This window comes from Pan paniscus, chromosome 5 (genome assembly GCF_029289425.2).
Source record: "Pan paniscus chromosome 5, NHGRI_mPanPan1-v2.0_pri, whole genome shotgun sequence".
Classification (NCBI taxonomy): Eukaryota; Metazoa; Chordata; class Mammalia; order Primates; family Hominidae; genus Pan; species Pan paniscus.
Window position 1 is genome coordinate 126,984,967 of NC_073254.2, and position 23,308 is coordinate 127,008,274.

At 46.3% G+C, this 23,308-nt stretch overlaps 2 protein-coding genes across 2 annotated transcripts; both read right to left on the bottom strand.

The window, feature by feature from the left end:
* Nucleotides 1-5,845: 5,845 nt before the first annotated feature.
* LOC100982539 (signal transducer CD24) lies at nucleotides 5,846-9,836 on the bottom strand. The gene is made up of 3 exons (XM_034962637.3): nucleotides 9,682-9,836; nucleotides 9,123-9,299; nucleotides 5,846-6,382 (listed from the first exon to the last, which is right to left on the bottom strand). The coding sequence occupies exons 2-3, from the start codon at nucleotides 9,189-9,191 to the stop codon at nucleotides 6,209-6,211; spliced, it is 243 nt and encodes an 80-aa protein (XP_034818528.1). The 5' UTR covers nucleotides 9,192-9,299; nucleotides 9,682-9,836; the 3' UTR covers nucleotides 5,846-6,208.
* Nucleotides 7,989-9,115, bottom strand: LOC130541607 (uncharacterized). Its single transcript, XM_057302572.2, has one exon. It carries the CDS (start codon nucleotides 8,428-8,430, stop codon nucleotides 8,008-8,010), a length of 423 nt encoding a protein of 140 aa, XP_057158555.1. The 5' UTR covers nucleotides 8,431-9,115; the 3' UTR covers nucleotides 7,989-8,007.
* Nucleotides 9,837-23,308: the final 13,472 nt, after the last annotated feature.

Below are 23,308 nucleotides of genomic sequence, written 5' to 3' on the forward strand. Positions count from 1 at the left end.
CCTCCTCTGTAAGGATTGATCATTATTTTGTTTGTTTGTTTCGAAATGGAGTTTCACTCTTACCACTCAGGTTGGAGTGCGATGGTGCCATCTCAGCTCACCGCAACCTCCATCTCCCGAGTTCAAGTGATTCTCCTGTCTCAGCCTCCCTAGTAGCTGCGATTACAGGCACCTACCACGCCCAGCTAATTTTTGTATTTTTAGTAGAGACAGGGTTTCACCATGTTGGCCAGGCTGGTCTCAAACTCCTTACCTGAGGTGATCCACCCACCTCAGCCTCACAAAGTGCTGGGATTACAGGTATAAACCAGCCCACCCTGCCGATCATTACTTTTTAAGATATTCACCCAAATTTTTTGTCGCTTATATGATAATGATCCAGCGTTGGCATGATGGTGACTTTTAGGATTTCAAAGCAAAGCCTTGCCAATTCTCTACAGACAACAACTCTTCTTCGAGGAACAGTTTCTGGCTTGCTACCGTGCTTTAGTGAGACTGAACCCTTAACCATGGGCTACCATGGGACCTGAGCTGCCCATCATGATTTGGTGGGTTAGACATCATTTTGTCTAACCCACCAGACCATAAAGTTGGGTGTGCATAGCGGCACTCATTGTCAAATGAAAGTGGTATATATAAGACTGGCTCAAGCAGGCCCTAAAGACAAGAGTAAATTATATGAGGAAGGAGCCCAGATGCCCACAGTCCCTACTCCTTGCTACGTGACCTTCTCTCTCCCAGCCTGTACCTCTTTCCTCATGGAGAGTTCCTTATGATCAGTTGATTGAGAAAGACAAAACTTGCGTCTGACTTATAGAAAAAACTTGGGTCTGCTTTGTAGAAACTACTGCACAATACATAGGATCCACCTAAAAGTGAAGAGCTGCAGCTCTACAAACCCCTTGAGGACATCCCTGAAGGACAGTGATGAAGAGAAATACCCCTAGTGGACAGAATTACAAGCAGTGCACTTGGTTGTTCATTTTGCTTGAAAGGAGAAATGGCCAGAGATATGAATCTGGCCATCAGGCTATGGCCCATGATTTGGCTGAATGGAATTGGAAGAGACATAATTGGAAAGCTCGTAACAAGAAGATCTAGGGAAGAGATGCAAGGATAGAGGTATACAGGCAAACAACATGAAGATATTTGTGTCTCATGTGAATGCTCATTAAAAGGTGACCTCAGTAGAGGATTTTAATAGTCAAGTGGATCGGAGGACCCATTCTGTGGATATCAATCAACCGCTTTCTCCAGCCATCCTTGTCATTGTCCAGTGGGCTCATGGTGGCAGAAGCCCAGCAGCATAGACTTCCATTCACCGTGGCCAACCTGGCTACAACCACTGGGGAGTGCCCAACCTGCTGCTGCAGGGACCAACACTGAGTCTTCTCTGTGGCACCACTCCCCAGGGTAATCAGCCAGCTATGTGGTAGAAGGTTGATTACATTGGACCTCTTCCACCATGGAAGGGGCAGCATTTTGTTCTTAGTAAAATAGACACTTATTCAGGATGTGAATTTGCTTTTGTTGCCTACAGTGCTTCTGCCAAAACTACCATTCATGGACTTATATAATGCTCACCACCATCATGGTAATCCACACAGCACTGCTTCTGACCAGGGAACTCACTTCATAGCCAATGATGTGTGGTGATGGGCCCATGGTGATGGAATTCACTGATCTTAGCATAGTGTGTCCCTCATAAAGCCAATGACTTGACGGAACAGAGGAATGGCATTTTGGAAACAAGTTATAGGACCAACTAGATGGCAATACCTTGCAGGACTGGGGCAGTGTCCTCCAGGAAGCTATATATGGTCTAAAGATGGTGCTGTTTCTCTCATAGCCAGGTTTGCAGACCCAGGAATCAAAGACTGGAAATTTAGTGACACTACTCATCATTACCCCTAGTGATTCACTAGCAAAATTGTTACTACCTTAACCTCTGCTGGTCTAGAGGTCGTAGTTCCAATGGAAGAATGCTTCCAACCTGGAAACAGCAATGTTCCCACTGAACTGGAAGTTGAGACTGCCATCCAATCACTTTGGGCTCCTCAAGCCTCTGCATCAAAACGCAAACAAGGGCTGGGCATGGTGGCTGATGCCCGTAGTCCCAGCAGTTCGGGAGGCCGAGGCGGGTGGATCACCTGAGGTCAGGAGTTCGAGACCAGCCCAACCAACATGGAGAAACCCCGTCTCTACTAAAAATACAAAATTAGCCAAGCGTGGTGGCACACGCCTGTAATCCCAGCTACTCAGGAGGCTGAGGCAGGAGAATGACTTGAACTCAGTAGGTGGATATTGCAGTGAGCTGAGATTGTGCCATTGCACTCCAGCCTGGGCAACAAGAGCGAAACTCCGTCTCAAAAAAAAAAAAAAAAAAGGCAAAGAAGGGAGTTACTGTACTGTTAAAGTGATTAATTCTGATTACCATGAGGAAATTGGGTTGCTACTATACAATGGAAGTTAAGGAAAAGTATGTTTGAAATACGGATGTCTTAGGGCATCTCTTAGTACTACTATGTCCTGTCACTATCAGTGGGAGGCCAGGCACAGTGGCTCAAGCCTGTAATCCTAGCACTTTGGGAGGCTGAGGCAGGCAGATTACTTGAAGTCAGGAGTTCGAGACCTGCCTGGCCTACATGGTAAAACCCTGTCTCTTAGCCGGGCATGGTGGTGCGTGCCTGTAGTCCCACCTACTCGGGAGGCTGAGGTATGAGAATTGCTTTAACCCAAAAGGTGGAGGTTGCAGCGAGCTGAGATCATGCCATTTCACTCCAGCCTGGGCAACAAAGCAAAAGACTCTGTCTCCAAAAATAAAATGAAATACAATCAAAGAGAAACCACAATAAAATTCAAGCAAAGATTTGGTTCACCTTGCCAGGCTTAGAACCATGACCAGCTGAGATGCTTACTGACAGCCAAGTTAATATGGAATTGATAATGGAAGAAGGTAACTGTAAAACCAGCTCAGCCACATGACCAGTTGTAGAAATGAGAATTCTAATAGTTATATTTCTTCCTTATGTTTGTGTGTATATATGTATGTGTGTATGTATATGTGTATGTGTATGTATGTGTGTATATATATGTGTATATATATGTATACATAGATGTATACATAGATAAATGATAGATGATAGATGATACATACATACATACATACATACATACATACATACATACCTAGATCATCTGAGGGGGTCTTATTCCATCAATTGAAAGGCCCTAAAGGCTGAACTGAAGTTCATTGAAGAAAGCACACTTGTAAGGCCAGGCGCAGTGGCTCACACCTGTAATCCCAGCACTTTGGGAGGCCGAGGCAGGCAGATCCCCTGAGGTCGGGAGTTTGAGACCAGCCTGACCAACAAGGAGAAACCCCATCTCTACTAAAACTACAAAATTAGCCAGATGTGGTGGCGCATGCCTATAATCCCAGCTACTTGGGAGGCTGAGGCAGGAGAATCGCTTGACCCCAGGAAGCAGAGGTTGCAGTGAGCCAAGATGGCGCCATTGCACTCCAACCTGGGCAACAAAAGTAAAACTCCGTCTCAAAAAACAGAAAAAAAGAAAGCACACTTGCGGACTACAACTTCCACATATTCCCAAGTTCCAGCCTGCCTTTCCAGGTTGTCCCTGAACCACCTCGGAATGCACTTGAAGAGTCTCAAAGAAATTCAGGGGCATGAAAGCAGACGGAAGTGACAATTTAGATGACCAAAGAGGGCCAAGCATGGTGGCTTGTAATCCCAGCACTTTCGGAGGCCAAGGCAGGAAGATCACTTCAGCCCAGAAGTCCAACACCAGCCTGGACAACAAAGTGAGACCCATCTCTTATAAATTAGACAGATAGATAGATATAGAGAGATAAACCAAAAGGATCTGTGGACTTGTAGATAGGGGGAAAATTGCTGCAGCTCATAGACTTGGCATATGCTGTTCCTTCTACCAGGGAATTTTCCTCAGATCCTCCTACAACTGTCTTGTCATTTGGATCTCAGTTTAAATGTCCAAGATCACGCTACTGCACTCCAGCCTGGGCGACACACTAAAACTCTGTCTCAAAAAAAAAAAGAGAAAGAAAGAAAGAGAAAAATACTGAGGTATATCCCTATGGTTTAAATTAATAGACTTAGGGGGCCAGGCGTGGTGGCTCACGCCTGTAATCCCAACACTTTGGGAAGCCAAGGCAGGAAGATCACTGGAGCCCAGGAGTTCGAGACCAGCCTGGGCAACATGACGAAACCCTGTGTCCACAAAAAAAAAAAAAAAATCCCCAAAATTTGTTTTTAATTATTTTTAAAAATTTTAACAGGCTCATAGAACCATGATTACCCACAAAGTATTCCTCATACTGGAAAAACTTAAAATGCAAGATTGCTCTTTCAGCCATTTCTTTTTATTTACAGTTTGTGTTCAATGCAAATCAATTCCATAAGAAGTTACTATGAATCAAAGCGTAAATACACAAACACAATATACAATCCAAAATAGATGTACAGCATTCTGGAATAAAGCAAAAGAGTGTTCATTCACACACACAGTAGCTTCAGAACTGTTCGATCTGTTTGTTCCCATGTAGTTTTCTAAAGATGGAAAAAAAGGACTTTGGTCATCAAGACTACTGTGGCCATATTAGATTACTGGAACATCTAAGCATCAGTGTGTGACCATGCGAACAAAAGACTTCGGGGAGTGTCTATTTTTAAAAAGGTTTCTGTGTGTCGAGGCAGTTGTAAAAGATTTACTGCAGAATCAAGCCCACTTTTAGGCTTAGGACCAGGTTCTAACTATCTAAAAATATTGACTGATAACAAAAAGTGTTCCAAATGTGGCTATTCTGATCCATAGTTGTTTTTTAAAGAAAAAAATGTATATACAGAAAGAGTATAAAAGTTTGTGAATTTAATGCAAATTAGCTTCCAGTCTTCACTTCCCAAATACTTGATTTATAGTTTTGACTCCTTTACATTTTTGCCTTAATTTCAAGATTTGCAATTTTGCCTTTAAAACAGATCATTTTTTTAAATTGTAAAATGTATTCAACATATGCAGAAATAAAAAGCATTTTGATGGCTGGGCGCGGGGGCTCAAGCCTGTAATCCCAGCACTTTGGGAGGCCGAGGCAGGCGGATCACCTGAGGTCAGGAGTTCGAAACCAGCCTGGGCAACATGGTGAAACCCTGTCTCTACTAAAATTACAAAAATTAGCCGGGCATGGTGGCGGGTGCCTGTAATCCCAGCTACTTGGGAGGCTGAGGCAGGAGAATCGCTTGAGCCCGGGAGGCAAAGGGTACACTGATCTGAGATCGCACCACTGCACTCCGGCCTGGGCGACAAAGTGAGACTGTCTAAAAAATAATAATAATAAAAAGCATTTTGAAATTAGTCGCGGTCAATGCAATTCTATTCTTTGGAATCCGTTTAGCTAAATGAATGTAGTGCTCTTGTTGAATGGAAATAGGTGATAGGAAATGCCTACCATTTGACTCAATATGGATAATCAAGAGTTGCTCAGGATGCTTGGATCTGGGGGTAGATTCTCATTCATCATTGCCCTGGCACATGTCAATTACTACATAAAAGGTCAAATGCAATGTCAAATCCAAAGCCTCAGGAGGAAAGTGAGTTCAGTTCCCAAGAGAACAGCAATAGCTCAACAATGTAAAACTTCATCTAGAGTATATCGGCATTAAATTAGTGCTGTCGAAACAATACGTTGAGGAATTACAGTAACACCTGGAAGTTCCTTCTCATGTACATATAAATAGAATCATGGAAGCTTTTTATATTACCTGTTTTATGGCCTTATAGAATTAATGAACCAAATGAAAACTGAATCTCCATTCCACAATCACATCCTTTATTTCTATTCTTATTTTCAAGGTAGTATTAAGTGTCCATATTTCTCAAGCCACATTCAAGGAAATCATGTCTTAACTATTTTGGATGTTGCCTCTCCTTCATCTTGTACATGAAACTCCAGCAGATTTAATATTGGCATCCATCATCTAGTCAAACCTCTCACATGTTCTTCAAATCAATCAAATTTGGGATTCTCAGCATTTTCTGTGTCAATAAAAGGTGTGGAATTAGTAGATTCGATGAAGACCTGTTTTTCCTTGCCACATTGGACTTCCAGACGCCATTTGGATTGGGTTTAGAAGATGGGGAAGTTTAGAAGACGTTTCTTGGCCTGAGTCTCTTAAGAGTAGAGATGCAGAAGAGAGAGTGAGACCACGAAGAGACTGGCTGTTGACTGCAGGGCACCACCAGCCGCCTTGGTGGTGGCATTAGTTGGATTTGGGGCAAACCCAGAGTTGGAAGTACTCTGGGAGGAGTTACTTGAAGTTCCAGTTGTTGTTTCACTGGAATAAATCTAAAATACATAAAAAGTTACATGGATACATTTCCACATCACAGCTACCTCCATGTACTCTCATATAAAATTAAAGTAGGTGATATATTCTTAGATTGCTCTTTTACCATTGTTCTCTTACCCAACATCATTAACTTCTGAATTCTTGCTCAACCCACCAAGGTCATTCTCTTTAGTTTCAAAACAAACTACCTAGAGATGCCTCAAAAATGCCAAGTGGCAACAAGAACAAAAAAGTTATTCAATAACTATAACTCCTGTTTTTATTTCTTTGCAAAGGAAAAAAGGACCAGGTTAACTAATTCAGTTTCCAAGATTATATTGACTTAATGTATATTTAAGGTCTATTTTCCCAGAAAGGGGGAGATTTTAAAGTTGCACAAAAAAATGGGGATTTTTAAATATTGTAACTGAGACTTATGGAACTAGAATTCATTGGGTCACTGTCTATCCTGGATTTGCTAGGTAACTTTCACATACTCAATTTAATACAGCCTTGGTAACTTAGCCTTTTCCTTAAGGGGGAAATGCAGTCTTATCTTCTCCCTTGAAATTTGAAATAATAACTCTTCTAAAAAATGGCCACAATATTTGGGTTAAATTGAAAAAGAAAATGAGTTTTTCCTTTAAGGCAGAATGACTTCAAGAAAACACCATGAAGTCGGAACGATTTCACAAAAGACAACGAGAGGTTATGGTGTTAAGTTTCACCAGCAGCAGCCTCACTGGTCACCAAGCTCAGTGCTGTGGCCAAGAACCAAGGTTCTCCCAGTGTCCCAGCGTCTGAGTGGCATCATTCACCACTGATTTTTCAAGCCACGAAATGCACAGTCCAGTAGGGCACGTGATAATCTCTCCTTTGTCATGGAACAAAGGCAGATCGGAGTTTTCAGCCCTCACTGCAAGGGAGGGTTTACAAGGGCTTCTGATTACAGGCTGGAGGGAGGACGTGGCACCAGGCAAGAGTCTGGGCCCCGTGTACATTTGGCTGCCTATTAATCCAAAGATAAAGCCCTCCTACATCAGCACCAGCTCCTTTTGTTGTAAAATCCATAAGGTCATTAAACAAATATTGACTACAGAAATGTACAAATCCTATCCAAAATAGATTAGTGACAACAACAAAAAAATCTTGATCAAGTCAAATTTATTTATCGGGCACCTACTGTGTGCAAGATTTAGTGTGTCCCATCAGGAAACGGCACTCCCAATAAAGAAAAGCATTAATATGGTAATTTACTTAAAACAGGGTGCCTGTTTTGGACACCTTGTTTGGGATCCCGCAAAGTAACCTGTTCTTTATTCATACAATGAGTTTTACTGCAGCAGGTGATGTTTTCTTTTTAAAACCTGGTGTATCAATCTGAGGATCTAAAGATCCTCTACACCAACAAAAAAATTATGTTTATTAAACTGACACTAAACAAAATTTTCTCTCCCAAGCTACATTTATTCGCATTATTAAAACTTCTCACTTACAATGTTGGAGGAAAAAAATCTGGTCGGAGAGAAGATGGGGCGGGGAGTGGAGGGGGCCGGTTTCTCGCAGCCGCGCCCCTCCCCAATCAAAGAATTGAGGAAGGCTCGGGAGCGCAGCTGACTGGGAGGAAGACAATAGGGTACGGTTACCCCGCCAGCGGTGGGGAAGCGCGTTCCACACTCAGGCTGCACTCCCAGGTGAGCCCGGACTTTCGATGTCTGGGGACGGAGGACGCAGCGCGCCCAACTTTGGGGGAGAAGCCCCAGAGACAGTCCTCGATTAACCCCAATCGAAGGCGCTGGAGAGCCGTCACTCCCATCCTCCAAACCCGAACTGACCCAAACAAACGTACCTTCTTCGCCCCCACCCCCGCTAGGGTCTCCCAGGCCCAGCCCCCGGTCTCTCTCGCCGGCGCGGTGCATCCATACACCCTCGAGGCAGCGCTGCGCGGCCCCAGGTACCCACACCCGGGGCGAGGTTCCCCGGATGGAGGATCTAGGGAGACCGCGCTGGTAGCGGCGACCTGGACAAAGCCTGGCGGGGACTCGGGACAGAATCGTCCCACCATGCTGCCTCCCCAGAACTAGCCAATCTGGGCTAAAATAACATGGGGATCCTAAGATGACAAGCGATGGACGTGAAAGGTTGCCTCGCAGAGAGCGCAGCGTCAGGAGAGGGTCCCCGCCTCGGCTTCAGCCCGGAACCGGGGTTTGTTTAAAAAGGGCCAGATAGCCGTAGCTTCTCCGGGATACCCAATCCAACTCCGAGGGTGGAGGATGGGCGTGAGCCGCCCTCCCCGAAAGGGACCGTCGCATCTCTTTGTGTAGAGCGCGGGGAGCGCGAAGACCCTCCTAGGGGGAAGCGGGTCCTCAGGGACCCAGGGACAACGTCCCCAGGGAGCCCGAGCTCTCCAGGCGCTAATCCCTGCAGGCACCTCGGGCCTCTGGGTGAAAGTGGGAAGTAGGCACCTGGCTGCCTGGGAAGGGACAGCGTGGAACCTGGGGTGGGGCAGGGTCCTCTCAGCCCGCACGCGGAGCTGCATTGTTCCCAGGGCCGTGGGAGGGGAGGGGGAAGCACGCAAGGGAATGGAAAAATGGGGTCCACATGGCCCTCTCCCCTGGTCAGCTAAGCAAGATTCTCTCCCGGTCCCTGTCCGTGGCCCGAGGTAGGAGCGCAGGACGGTCCCCCGGGACCGGGTCCATCTCCCCTGCCCCCACCCCGGGAACGGCCCTCGAGCCCCGCCGGGCGCCAGGGCCTCACCTGCGTGGGTAGGAGCAGTGCCAGCAGCAGCAGCCCCAGCCCGAGCCTGGCCACCATTGCTCTGCCCATGTCCCCTCCGTCGGTGCGCGGCGCGTCTAGCAGGATGCTGGGTGCTTGGAGAACCGCTGGCTCCGGGCGGGCGCAGGCAAGGTGGGGAGCGCGGCGAGCCGGCGAGACCTTATATACCAGGAAAGCCACAATAGCCGTGACGTGGCGCCGCCCGCCCACCCCGGCTCCCCTCCGCCGCCGCCCGCCGCCTCCCCGCCTTCCCCGCCCCGCTCCGGGTTCCCCAGCGCCCCCGCCGCCGCCGCCGCCACCGCCACCGCCGCTCCGGCCCTCGCGGGCCGGGAGCCCCCCGGGCGGGCGCCGCTGCAGGTGGGCGGGCGCCGCCGGCTGCTGGTACCCGGCTGGTATCCCCGCGCCGGCTGCGGGCTGCGGGCAGGCTGGCACAGGCGCCCAGCGACTCCTACACAGGACCCGGGGCACACACGCGAGCCACACACGCCGCGCTGGGGGCCGGGCCCAAGTTTCCTTTGTTTCCCGGGACCTGCCATCTTACCCCCCAAAAGAAAAGTCCGCGCCTCCGCTGCGGCGGGGTAGCCGCCGGTCCTGGAGCAAGTGCATTGCCACCCAGACTGCAAAATGCGCCCCGGGGACCCGAGAGGGGCCGCGAATTCCAGTGCGACCGCGTGGGGGGCGGGCGCCGGGACCCCTCGGGCAGGGTTATCTCTCGGCCCGCCGCAGAGGAAAGGGGAACGCGGCGGGCGTGGCGCGGACGCGGGCCGGACGCTCACTCTGGCCGACGGGACCCGGGCGCCGCCTAGCGCGAACCCTTCCCGCCTGGTCGGCGCTCCTCGCAGGCGGTGTCCGGGTCCGGAGCGATCTGCGCGCTCGGCCCCGCGGCCGCGCCCTCCCCGAAGCCCTTGCTTTGTTCTGTGAGCGCCTCGTGTCAGCCAGGCGCCGTGAGCTCACGGGGGCGTCCCGGGTCCGCATCCTCCCAGGAGCTGGGGAGCCGCTCGCTGGGCGCGGACCCGCTGCCTGACGCTGCAAACTACAGGGTTTCGGTCCCCCGCGCTCCTGCCTGCGGCGGGCGAGGAGGAGACGGCCCACCCTGAGGGGACCCCCTCCGCGGCCCTGAAGCCCCCACCGCCCTCCCCGAGCGGCTCTGCTCCCAGGTTCTACTCGGGGGCAGGAACCTCCCCTCCTGGCGGTCCCACTACAATTCACCGTCCCTCTCGAATTCCTGGGGATACACTTTTTCGGTCTCTGTTGCCCGTCATTCGTTTAAAGAGCAGAACCGTTCGAGATAAAGGCATTTACTTATCCGTAGTTGCCATTAGGCAATTTAATGAACCGGCACAAAGAGGAGATTCGTCATCACTCTTTAGATTTTGGTGGAATACTTTTTTCCTATCCATCTTATTGTGAAAACTTTCAAGCATACAACAAAAGTTGAAGTAATTTTACTGGTGGAGTATTTTGAGTTTAAATTTTAATTGCAAGACTTAATCTTTTTATTGAAGGTTTAGCCCAAGTGTTTTTCAGTCTTTAAAGCAAACAGCAGAGACCAAACCTAGTATGGTTGTAAATTTGTTTAAATTTCAGTTTTGCAGAACACTCTCGTTAGTACTTTTGGTTCAATTTTTAATTGCAAGACTTAATACTTTTATTTAAGGTTTAGCCCAAGCATTTTTCGGTCTTTAAAGTAAACCACAGAGTAGTAAGATTCTAAATTTGTTTAAATTTCACTTTTGCGTGGCAGTCTCATTAAAACAAAGTAAGTTTCAGGGAAGCAAAGTGACAATGAAATCTGCAGTAGGTCTGTTGACTGAATAGTGACTGAATCGGTTTGTGCCTTCAAGGTCAGTCACTTTAGCTCAGTAATTTTCCAAGCACGTTTAAGATGTGCTTGGGAACACAAGAATTTCTGTCGAGCACCAGTGGACTTTCCTGTTTAACAGTGTACCGTACCACATTATATAGAAATACTTTGGCCGGGCGTGGTGGCTCACACCTGTAATCCCAGCACTTTAGGAGGCTGAGGAGGGCTGATCACCTGAGGTCAGGAGTTCCAGACCAACCTGACCAACATGGTGAAACCTAAAATCTAGTCTCTACTAAAAATCCAAAATTAGCCATGCATGGTTGCTCATACCTGTAATCCCAGCTACTTGGGAGGCTGAGGCAGGAGAATAGCTTGAACCTGAGAGGTGGAGGTTGCAGTGAGCAGAGATCAGGCCATTGCATTCCAGCCTGGGCAACAAGAGCAAAACTCTGTCTCAAAAAAAAAGAAAAAAGAAATAGTCTGGCCCAGCTTCTCCATTCCTTTTCCGGGTGAAAAAAATGGACTGTTTGTGACTCAGGAGTGCCGGTTTCCAAGGCAAGGAACATACTATGTCCTCCACAAGCTGCTTGTTGAACTAACTGGTGGTATTCCTAGGATAAGACAGCCTCTAAAGACAGACTGCCAGAGTTCAAACCGTGGCTCTGCTAATTTTGCTGGAGACAAAAAGCCTCAGTTCCTTCATCTATAAAATGGAGATAATAACATCATTACTAATTAGTTATTAAAGAGTTATTGTATATATAAGTGTTAGAATACTGCCTGCCTCAGAGTAGCAGCTCTCACTTATTTGCTCTTCCACTGAAGGTGCCAGCAACCAGAAGGTAATTACCTTCTCTGCCACTGTGTGATACGTGAAAGAATATCAGTCTCCAAATAATTCCCAAAACTGGCAAGGCACTCAGAATCTGTGCTTTGTGAACCATTTCATCACCAGCTAATGAGACTGGATAATTCACATAGCAAAGCCCTTCACCTCTGCCCAGGAGTTCCCCCTGGGCATCCTACCGGGGGTGTTGCCCAGGACTTTGACAACTGGAGGCCCAACACAGGTAAGATACTTCTCTTTACAGGTCTCCACCCTACCCTTTTCCTGTACAGCTAGAAACTCAAGAAAACTGCCTGATTTCTCCTTTGCAGTTCTTTTGGTTTGTGATTCTTTCTTCCTATTCTTTATCCACTTCTCCTGGTTTTTCATAGTTTGTTTGCTAATAAAACCTGAGCCACGGCTGGGTGCAGTGGCTCATGCCTATAATCCCAGCACTTTGGGAGGCCGAGGCAGGCAGATCACATGATCAGGAGATCGAGACCATCCTGGCTAACATGATGAAACCCCATCTCTACTAAAAATACAAAAAATTACCTGGGCATGGTGGCACACGCCTGTAGTCCCAGCTACTCGGGAGGCTGAGGCAGGAGAATCGCTTGAACCCAGGAGGCGGAGGTTGCAGTGACCCAAGATCATGCCACTGCACTCCAGCCTGGATGACAGAGCAAGACTCTGTCTCAAAAAAAAAAAAAAAAAAAACCTTAGCCAATAATAACTCACGCCACTAACAAATTGAGACTCTTACCAGTTATCCTGAACTTTTTGTTGAGACACATGGCCAATTTCCATTTTATAGAGAAAGTGTGGTATAGAATGATTTTGAAACAGATTGATTGCATAAATTGATGTATGTGTGGAAAGTTATAACTTTCAGTTTTCATAGCTTTCATGAGATAGTATGAAAAACTCCCTCATTTGATGCTGGTTCTCTTCTGAGAATACTGAGGGAGGAGCAATGCTTACAATTTCTTTTCTTTTTTTTTTTTTTTTGGAGACGAAGTCTTGCTCTTGTTTCCCAGGCTGGAGTGCAATGGCACGATCTCGGCTCACTGCAACCTCTGCCTCCCAGGTTCAAGCGATTCTCCTGCCTCAGCCTCCCAAGTAGCTGGGATTACAGGTGCCTGCCACCATGCCTGGCTAATTTTTATATTTTTTTAGTAGAGACAGGGTTTCACCATGTTGACCAGGCTGGTCTCGAACTCCTGGCCTCAGGTGATCTGCCCGCCTCAGTCTCCCAAAGTGCTGGGATTGCATGCATGAGCCACCGTGCCCAGACAATGCCTACAATTTCTAAGGGCAGACCTGAGACCAGACTGGCATAGCACATAGTGGATTCTGGGGTCAAATATGGATTTGAATCCTGCACCACCACTTTCTCTCTCTTTTTTTTTTTTGTAGACAGGGCCTCACTCCGTCACTCAGGACGGAGTGCAGTGGCTCATTGCAACCTTCACCTGCCTGGTTCAAGCCATTCTCCTGTCTTAGCCTCCCGAGAGACTATGTCTTGCCTACCCAATATCCACTGCACCTGGCATGCAATCAGTATTTGCTAGTTGAATGGACTAATATTAAGGAAACAGGTTAATTTGCTTTTTAAGATAAAATAATAAATCCTGTTTCTAGAGGAACAGAAGACACAGGGGTTAATTATTTGACATTTTTAGCACTTTTGGCAAAATAGGTATGAAATATAATGTGAATCCAATAAAGGTGTTCCATCTGTGCTTTATAGCACAAATAGTGGCTGGAATAATCAAATATTTAATATAAATTCTGTTCTACAACATGATGCAATTCTTAGTTGTGTTCATAATACTCTTTTTTTTTTGAGATGGAGTCTCACTCTGTCGCCCAGGCTGTAGTGCAGTGGCGTGATCTCGGCTCATTGCAACCTTCGCCTTCCGGGTTCAAGTGATTCTCCTGCCTCAGCCTCCTGAGTAGCTGGGACTACAGGCGCGCGCCACTACGCCCGGCTAATTTTTGTATTTTTAGTAGAGACGGGGTTTCACCATGTTGGTCAGGCTGGTCTGGAACTCCTCACCTTGTGATCTGCCCGCCTTGGCCTCCCAAAATGCTGGGATTTGGGTGTGAGCCACCGCGCCCGGCCCTCTTTTCCCTCTTAATTCTGTGCCACCCTGCACTTGGTTGGCATAAATGGAATATTTCCATTTATCCGGGTCTTTCAGTGGAGCTTTGTTCTTCACTGCCAATCATGAGAAGGCAGTGAAGGTAACAAAGTGAGTTTGCATTTCTGACTGATGAGGTCCTAGGTCCAGTAGCTGCAGCATGTTGAATCAGCTGGTGGCGTCCCAGCCGGACTCTCTGTGTGGACGTGCTGCCCCCTGCTGGCCACTGGGACCTTACGCGCTCACTGTCAGGAAAACAAAAACAACTCTTGTGCTGAATGTAAAAAGCCCTGCATTTTGGAATCCTTATAAAGCTAATAAACCACGATGATTTTCTTTGACTTTACTTCCTTTTTCCCCCTGTAGAGTCACTCAAATTCTCTTAACCCTCGTTGAGACCAGAAAACAAATGTAAAGAGAAAGAATTGTGACTGTTTTCAGATGCAAATTGAATAATAGGATGCTTAGAGGTAAGCATCCTATTATTCAATTTGCATCTGAAAACAGTCACAATTCTGGGGTGTTTGAAATAAAAGAAAGAAGCAACTCTTAACCTCTTTTGCCAGAATTTAAATTTGGTGTCTCCCTTGTATTGGCAAGGATGCAAGAAAAGTCTTTCTCGTTGATGCTGATGGGATTATGGAAAGGAATTTGACATCTCTCAGTATTAAAAATGCACATTCTCCTTATTTTAAGAATTTAACCTGGCCGAGCGCAGTGGCTCATGCCTGTAATCCTAGCACTTTGGGAGGCCGAGGCGGGCAGATCGCCTGAGGTCAGGAGTTTGAGACCAGCCTGGCCAACATGGTGAAACGTTGTCTCTACTAAAAATACAAAAATTAGCCAGGCATGGTGGCACATGCCTGTAATCCCAGCTACTTGGGAGGCTGAGACAGGAGAATTGCTTGAACCCAGGAGGCAGAGGTTGCAGTGGACCGAGATCATGCCACTGCACTCCAGCCTGGGTGACAAAAAAAAAAAAAAAAGAATTTAACCTACAGATAAATTTCTACAAATGCAGAATAATGTATATTCAGGGATTTGTTGCAGCACTGTCATATCATGAAATATTATGAAGTCATTAAAAAGAGTAAAGGAACATAATCTATACTACAGGGGAAAATCCAAGATAAATTCTTAAGTGAAAAAAGCAAGATACATAACTGTGTGTACAGCATGGTACTTTGTGTTTAAAAAACCAAAACTGGCCGGGGGTGGCTCACACTTGTAATCCCAGCACTTTGGGCGGCTGAGGCAGAAGGATTACTTGAGCCCAGGAGTTTGAGGCTGCAATGAGCTAAGGTGGTACCACTGCACTCTGGCCTGGGCAAAGAAGGAGACCCTGTCTCAAAAAATAAATAAATAATAAATTTTAAGAATAAAAAACAAAAACCTGACAGAGAAAGTATTTCCAAAGAGATACACAAGAAATTGTCTTGGCCACTGAGAAGAGAAACTGGGTGGCCAGGGCACACGAGAATGAGATGCATTTTTCATTACGTTAGGTTGTACCATCACTCATTCACAAATAAAGTAATTTAAATAAGTTAATAAGTCAATATACTCTGTGGCCTTTACCTACCCAACTCCCACAAAGCAAATATGTGCAAAGGAACTCTCTCCAGCCCCCAAGGCCTCAGAATCACCCTCCTCCTCATCAGGAGCCCTCCTCCCATCACTGGCAAGTTCTCAAGCAGAAATTTGATTTTGCCTCAATTCATCCATCTATGACAACTGTGAGACCAAATTCTCTCAGTCCAGATGGCACACACAAAAAACGTTTCAGTAAAAGTGAAGAAAAATGAAGAACCCAGCTGCAGAAAAAATCATGAGAAATCGCTTGGCATCGCATCAGTTTCCACATTTTGTTCTTCCTTCCGGAGCCTCAAGTTATAAAGGCTATGGGGGAGGAAAGCCTCCGGTGGGCAGAGTTGGCCTCAGAGAATGGCCTGAGCTGGGTGGGCTCATCCCATAAGTAGGACCTTTCTAAGACCCCCCTTCCACCCCTGTGCAGGAGGCAGAGTCCAGGCCTAATTGGGGTAATTAAGTTCTAGCAGAAGTGAAATCCCACTTCTACCTCCTAGAAAAGAGTCTTCAGACCACAAAAGTGCTACATCATTTGCCATTTGCAGGCAGACCCTGAATGATTCTTTGCTGGGAAATAATGAAATTGGAAGAGTGGAAAAGTATATGTATATTTTATACCCATATACTTTTTTTTTTTTTTTTTTTTTGAGACGGAGTCTCGCTCTGTCATCCAGGTTGGAGCGCGGGGTGCGATCTCAGGTCACTGCAACCTCCGCCTCCCAGGTTCAAGCAATTCTCCTGCCTCAGCCTCCCGAGTAGCTGGGACTACAGGCGTGTGCCACCATCACGCCCGGCTAATTTTTTTTGTATTTTTAGTAGAGACGAGGTTTCACCGTGTTAGCCAGGATGGTCTCGAACGCCTGACCTCATGATCTGCCCGCCTCGGCCTCCCAAAGTGCTGGGATTACAGGCATGAGCCACCGCGCCCAGCCTCACAATGGTATACTTAATGAAATGTTACATTGAACTTGAAACAGGGATCACATTTTCAGACTTTGTGAAATCCTTTCTAAATCTGTTAACATACTTTTTCCAAGATTCCACTCAATAATATCTAAAGCAGATGCTGGCTGACATCTTATTCAATATAGTTTTAAGATGTCACTCTGAGGAAAAAGTATTCTGTAATAGTCAGCCAATAAAAGGAGAACATATGAATTTAATTAGCTCGGTTGAATAAGGACTTCTCTGTTGTGAACCATATATCTGTATGTAGATCTCAGAGTTAAAAAAGAGAAAACTTGGCCAGGCATGGTGACTCACGCCTCTAATCCCAGCGCTTTGGGAGGCCAAGGCAAGGAGGAGCACTGGAAGCCAGGAGTTTGAGACCAGCCTTGGGAATATAGAAAGACCCTGTCTCCACTTTTAAAAAAGAAAAAACTTTCTCTCAATATTCTTTGTTGTTGTTGTTGTTGTTTGAGGTGTCTCGCTCTGTCTCCCAGGCTGGAGTGCAATGGCACCATCTCAGCTCACTGCAACCTCTGCCTCCCAGGTTCAAGCAATTCTCCTGCCTCAGCCTCCCAAGTAGCTGGGATTACAGGCACCTGCCACCACACCCGACTAATTTTTTTGTATTTTTAGTAGAGACAGGGTTTCGCCATGTTGGCCAGGCTGGTCTCGAACTCCTGACCTCAGGTGATCGACCTGCCTCGGCCTCCTAAAGTGCTGGGATTACAGGCGTAAGCCACCATGCCCAGCCTTCAATGTTCTTTTGTATATATTTTTTTGTTCATATTATAAAAGTAATACACGTGCAGTATAGAAAAATTTGGGCTGGGTGTGGTGGCTTGCACCTGTAATCCCAGCACTTTGGGGGGCCAAGGCAGGAGGACTTCTTGAGCCTGGGAGTTCAAGACCAGCCTGGGCAACATAAGGAGGCCCTATCTCTACGAAAAAATTTTGAAAATAGCTGGGTTGGTCCCACATGCCTGTAGTTGGGAGGCTGAGGCAGGAGGATCACTTGAGCACAGGATGTCGAGGCTGCAGTGAGCCATGATTGTGCCACAGCACTCCAGCTTGCTTGGACGCCAGCCTGGGTGACAGAGTGAGACCCTGTCTCAACAGAAAAAGAAAAAAAAATTTTTTTGGAAAATGCAGAAAAGCATAATAAAAATATTAAAATAAAAATATTAAAATTACCCATAGCCAGGTCGGGGGTGGTAGCTTATGCCTGTAATTCTAACACTTTGGGATGCCAAGGTGGGAGGATTGTTTAAGCCCAGGAGTTCAAGACCAGCCTGGGCAACATAGCAAGACCCCCATCTCGAGTGAAATAAATAAATAAGGATAAATTTTTAAAAAATAAAATTACCCATAGCCCACTAATCAGAGGCAATCACTAATAACATTTTAAAATATATTATTTTCACATATATAGAGAGAAAGAGAGTTTGCTTATTTGTTTTGCTGAAGTAGGAGCAAATGTACGTGAAGTTTTCTTATTTATTTATTATTTTATTTTATTTTTTTGAGACAGGGTCTCACTTTCTCACCCAGGCTGAAGTGCAGTGGTGTGATCTCAGCTCACCACAGCCTCAACCTCCTGGGTTCAAGCTATCCTCCTGCCTCAGCTCCCCAGGTAGCTGGGACTACAGGTGCACACTACCGCACCCAGCTAATTTTTTTTGTTTGTTGGTTTGTTTGTAGAGACAGGGTTCCACTGTGTTGCTCAGGCTGGTCTTGAACTCCTGAGCTCAAGCGATCTGAGCGATCTGCCTGCCTTGGCCCCCCAAAGTACTGAGCTTACAGACATGAGCCACCGAGCCAGGCCCATAAAGTTTTCTATCTTGCTTTTTTTTTTACATAATAGAAAACATTTTAAAAAATTAATCACAAAATTCATGGTCACATTCCTACAAAGTTAACGAAATATCTGGGTTGGCTTATGCAGGTGGTCAGCCAGAATTTCTGCAATATCCAGATCCAACCAGGTCCTGGCTCCAGTTTGAGGCCCCTGGTGGCATTTATCTCCACCACCTATCAGTGGAGGTGATTCTGGGTTCGGGGTTGACAGGACCTCCAGGACCGCAGTGGCAAGTCTTGTAATCTCTTGGAGCTAGGAGAACCCTGGGGCAGAACTCCTTGCTTCCTTGCTTTCGAGAAGGGATTTCTGTTTTCCCCGACTCGCCTTGTCCTCTTTCTGCATTCCCCACATCCTAGAAGATAAGAGCTTTCTTTAATGCACCCCATTAGAGAAGGGGATCTGGTGAGGATGGTAGCCAAACTGAATTTGCATTATCTTAGGAAAAAGTTTTTGCCAGGTTTTACTGTATTTTTATTGGTCATTACATGTTTTCTAAAAACACTTCATAATGACTATACAATATTCTATTTGGACAGTTGCTCTTATTGTAAATAATCTCATAAGAAACACTGTTATACACATGTTTTGCTTTTATTTCTGGTTATTTTCTTAGAATACACTTCTAAGGTCGAGGCTGCAGTGAGGCAAGATCACACCACTGCACTTCAGCCTGTCTCAAAAAAAAGAAAATAAAAATCCTGTCTCAAAAAAATAAAATAAAAATAAATAGGGCAGGCACGGTGGCTCACACCTGTAATCCCAGCACTTTGGGAGGGCTAGGCAGGCGGATCACCTGAGGTCAGAAGTTCAAGACCAGCCTGGCCAACATGGTGAGACCCCATCTCTACTAAAAATACAAAAATCAGCTCGGCGTGATGGCGTGCACCTGTAATCCCAGCTACTCAGGAGGCTGAGGCGAGAGAATAGCTTGAACCTGAGAGGCAGAGGTTTCAGCGAATTGAGACTGTGCCACTGCACTCCAGCCTGGGCTGGAGTGAGACTTTGTCTCAAAAAAATAAATTAATTAAATAAAAATTATAATAATACGTAAATTAGAAAATGTCACGTACATTGAAAGTCTGGGTCTTGATATAAACTGCCAAATTGTCCTCCAGAAATGTACACTCACAACAGCAGTGTGGAAGATTGTCTAATTCACAAACTTTTGCTAACTATGAGAATTAAAGTGCAAAATATATTTTTTTAATTTCATGGGAGAAAAAGATTTCATTTTTATATTTATTTATTTTGAGACGGGTCTCGTTCTGTCGCCCAGGCTGGAGTGCAGTGGCATGATAAAGATTTCATTTTTAATTGTATGTTTACTATCAATGAGATTAACCTTTTTTCCAGATATTTATTAGCCATTTGGATTCTCCTTTTATGAATTAAATTGTTCTTTATAAATTTTGCCCATCTGTAGGAGTGATACATGTCAGAGTGCACTCAGGGTGAGGAGAAACTAGACCCAGGCGTCTCTCGGTTAGATCAATAGAGCCTAAACACCTGAAGGATGTAGAATCAAGTCACTGCAGTCAGGCTGCAAAGCAGACAGAGATGCAGTATTTTCCAGGAGAGTCAGAACGCGTTTCCAGGTCCTGAAATCTTCACTGGGCAGATGATAAAATCTACATGCATGAAGGTGAGATCAGAACACCTAGAAGTCTACTGGTCTCTCTATAACCAGTCTTATGTACTTAGGCTAAAACAGTTCTGCTTGTAAACTCCTCTGAATATATACTGGAACTTGGCGGGGCCAGAAACACCTCTTCGGTTTTGAAATTTTTTAATACACAATGTGACTACAGAATATGGTACCCTGAGACATGAACTCAGTCCTCTTAACCACTTTTTTTTTTTAATTTTTTAAATGCTGTATTCTGGTTTATTTTTTATTTCATTTCATTTTATTTTTTGAGACAAGGTCTTACTTTGTCACCCAGGCTGGAGTGCAGGAGCCCAGTCACGGCTCACTGCAACCTCCGCCTCCTGGGCTCAAGTGATCTCCCACCTCAGCCTCCCGAGTAGCTCGGACTACAGGCACGTGCCACTACACAGGGCTGATTTTTGTATTTTTTGTAAAGATGGAGTTTCACATGTTTGCCAGGCTGGTCTCAAACTCCTGAGCTCAAGGGATCCACCCACCTCAGCCTCCTGAAGTGCTGAGACCACATGTGTGAGCCACGGGCGCCTAGCCTTTAATCACCTTCAAGAAATATGTTTGGGCCGGGCGCGGTGGCTCACGCCTGTAATCCCAGCACTTTGGGAGGCCGAGGCGGGCGGATCACGAGGTCAGGAGATCGAGACCAAGGTGAAACCCCGTCTCTACTAAAAATACAAAAAGTTAGCCGGGCGTAGTGGCGGGCGCCTGTAGTCCCAGCTACTCGGGAGGCTGAGGCAGGAGAATGGCGTGAACCCGGGAGGCGGAGCTTGCAGTGAGCCGAGATCGCGCCACTGCACTCCAGCCTGGGTGACAGAGCGAGACTCCGTCTCAAAAAAAAAAAAAAAAAAAAAAGAAATATGTTTGTCGGGGCTGGGTCTGTGGCTCATGCCGGTAATCCCAGCACTTTGGTGAGCCAAGGTGGGAGGATTACTTGAGCTCAGAAGTTTGAGACCAGCTTGGGAAAGACAGCATAAACCTCGTTTCTACTAAAAATAAAACTTAAAAAAGTTTTTTTAATTAGCCAAGGCCAGGCACGGTGGCTCACGCCTGTAATCCCAGCACTTTGGGAGGCTAAGGCGGACGGATCACGAGGTCAAGAGATCAAGACCATCCTGGCCAACATGGTGAAACCCCGTCTCTACTAAAAATACAAAAACTAGCCGGGTGTGTTGGCATGCGCCTGTAGTCTCAGCTACTCGGGAAGCTGAGGCAGGAGAATTGCTTGAACCCGGGAAGCAGAGGTTGCAGTGAGCCGAGATTATGCTACTGCACTCTAGCCTGGTGACAGAGCGAGACTCCATCTCAAAAAATAATAATAATAATAATAATAATAATAATAAATTCGCCAAGTGTGGCCAGTCATGGTGGCTCACACCTGCAATCCCAGCACTTTGGGAAGCCGAGGCAGGTGGATCACAAGGTCAGGAGATCGAGACCATCCTAGTCAACACAGTGAAACCCCGCCTCTACTAAAATGCAAAAAATTAGCCTGGCGTGGTGGTGTACACCTGTAGTCCCAGCTACTCGGGAGGCTGAGGCAGTGGAATCACTTGAACCCAGGAGGCAGAGGTTGCAGTGAGCCGAGATCGCACCACTGCACTCCAGCCTGGGCAACAGAGCAAGACTCCGTCTCAAAAAAAAAAAAAATTAGCCGAGTGTGGGGGAATGTGCTTGTGTGCTTGTAGTCCCAGCTGCTTGACAGGCTGATGTAGGAGGATCACTGGCGCCCAGGAGGTCAAGGCTGCAGTGAGCCATGATTGGACAACTGCACTCCAGCCTGAGCAACAGAGCGAGACTCTTTCTCAAAAAACAAAACAAAAACCCATGTTAGTGGACACTGGGGATGGCTTGAGGGAGGAGGAGGAGGAGGGGTGGGGGTTGGAAGGCTACCTATGGGATAATATGCTCACTACCTTGGTGACAGGATAATCTGTACGCCAATCCTCAGCAACAAGCAGTTTACCCAAGTAACAAACCTGCCCACCTATCCCCTGAACCTAATATTAAAATAGAAAAGAAAGGCCAGGCACGGCGGCTCATGCTTGTAATCCCAGCACTTTGGGAGGCCAAGGCGGGCGGATCACGAGGTCAGGAGATCAAGACCATCCTGGCTAACACGGTGAAACCCCATCCCTACTAAAAATACAAAAAATTAGCTGGGTTTGGTGGTGGGCGCCTGTAGTCCCAGCTACTCAGGAGGCTGAGGCAGGAGAATGGCGTGAACCCAGGAGGCGGAGCTTGCAGTGAGCTGAGATTGCGCCACTGCACTCCAGCCTGGGCAACAGAGCGAGACTCTGTCTCAAAAAAAAAAAAAAAAAATAGAAAAGAAAAAAAAAGTTTGAAATCCACTAGCTGGGAGGGAAAAAAGAAAAGAATAAAAATAAGTAAATAAAAGAAAAGAAAAGAGAAACGTGGCCGGGCACAGTGGCTCACACCTGTAATCCTAGCACTTTGGGAGGCTGAGGCAGGTGGATCACCTGAGGTCAGGAGTTCAAGACCAGCCTGGCCAACATGGTAAAACCCCATCTCTACTAAAAATACAAAATTAGCCAGGTGCATTGGCTCATGCCTGTGATCCCAGCGACTTGGAAGGCTGAGGCAGGAGAATCGCCTTAACCTGGGAAGTGGAGGTTGCAGTGAGCCAAGATTGTGCCATTGCACTCCAGCCTGGGCAACAAGAGCAAAACTCCATCTCAAAAAAAAAAAAAAAAAAGAAACGTGTTCATGAGAGATTCATCTGAGTGAGGATCTTGCACATCTGACTGTCCAGAGTCAAATTAAGGGTGAGGACTGATAGTGCCCAGTGTGCCAATCTCCAAGGGGCCCGAAAGCACCACTATAAATAAGATGAAGACAATATTTTCTTTAAAATTCTTCTTTCTTGAGAATTCTATATGTGGTGTGAAGGAATGTTTGATACACACTTGGGAAAGTATTTGGATGCAGTAATATCAAACAGTATTGTTTTGTTATTTGTTTTGTTTTGCTGGCTAAATTGCTTGAGACAATAGAGAAGATATTGAGTGGCGTTGCTGCTGGAAGTTCCTCACTCTTCTCTAAACTTCTCAAACTCTCCTCTAAAGAAAGGTACAGGCGAGGCGTGGTGGCTCACGCCTGTAATCCCAGCACTTTGGGAGGCCAAGGTGGGCAGATCACCTGAGATCAGGAGTTCCAGACCAGCCTAGCCAACATGGTGAAACCCTGTCTCTACTAAAAATACAAAAATTAGCCAGGCTTGGTGGTGTGCACCTATAATCTCAGCTACTCCAAAGGCTGAGGCAGGACAATCGTTTGAACCCAAAAGGCAGCAGTTGCAGTGAGCCGAGATTGCGTCA

Bases quoted from the DNA above. Each gene is read 5' to 3' on its own strand.
- LOC130541607 (XM_057302572.2), bottom strand. From the start codon at position 8,430: ATGGTGGGACGATTCTGTCCCGAGTCCCCGCCAGGCTTTGTCCAGGTC.
- LOC100982539 (XM_034962637.3), bottom strand. From the start codon at position 9,191: ATGGGCAGAGCAATGGTGGCCAGGCTCGGGCTGGGGCTGCTGCTGCTG. The intron at 6,383-9,122 runs GTGAGGCCCTGG...TATGTATTTTAG, and splicing joins CACTGCTCCTACCCACGCAG to ATTTATTCCAGTGAAACAAC.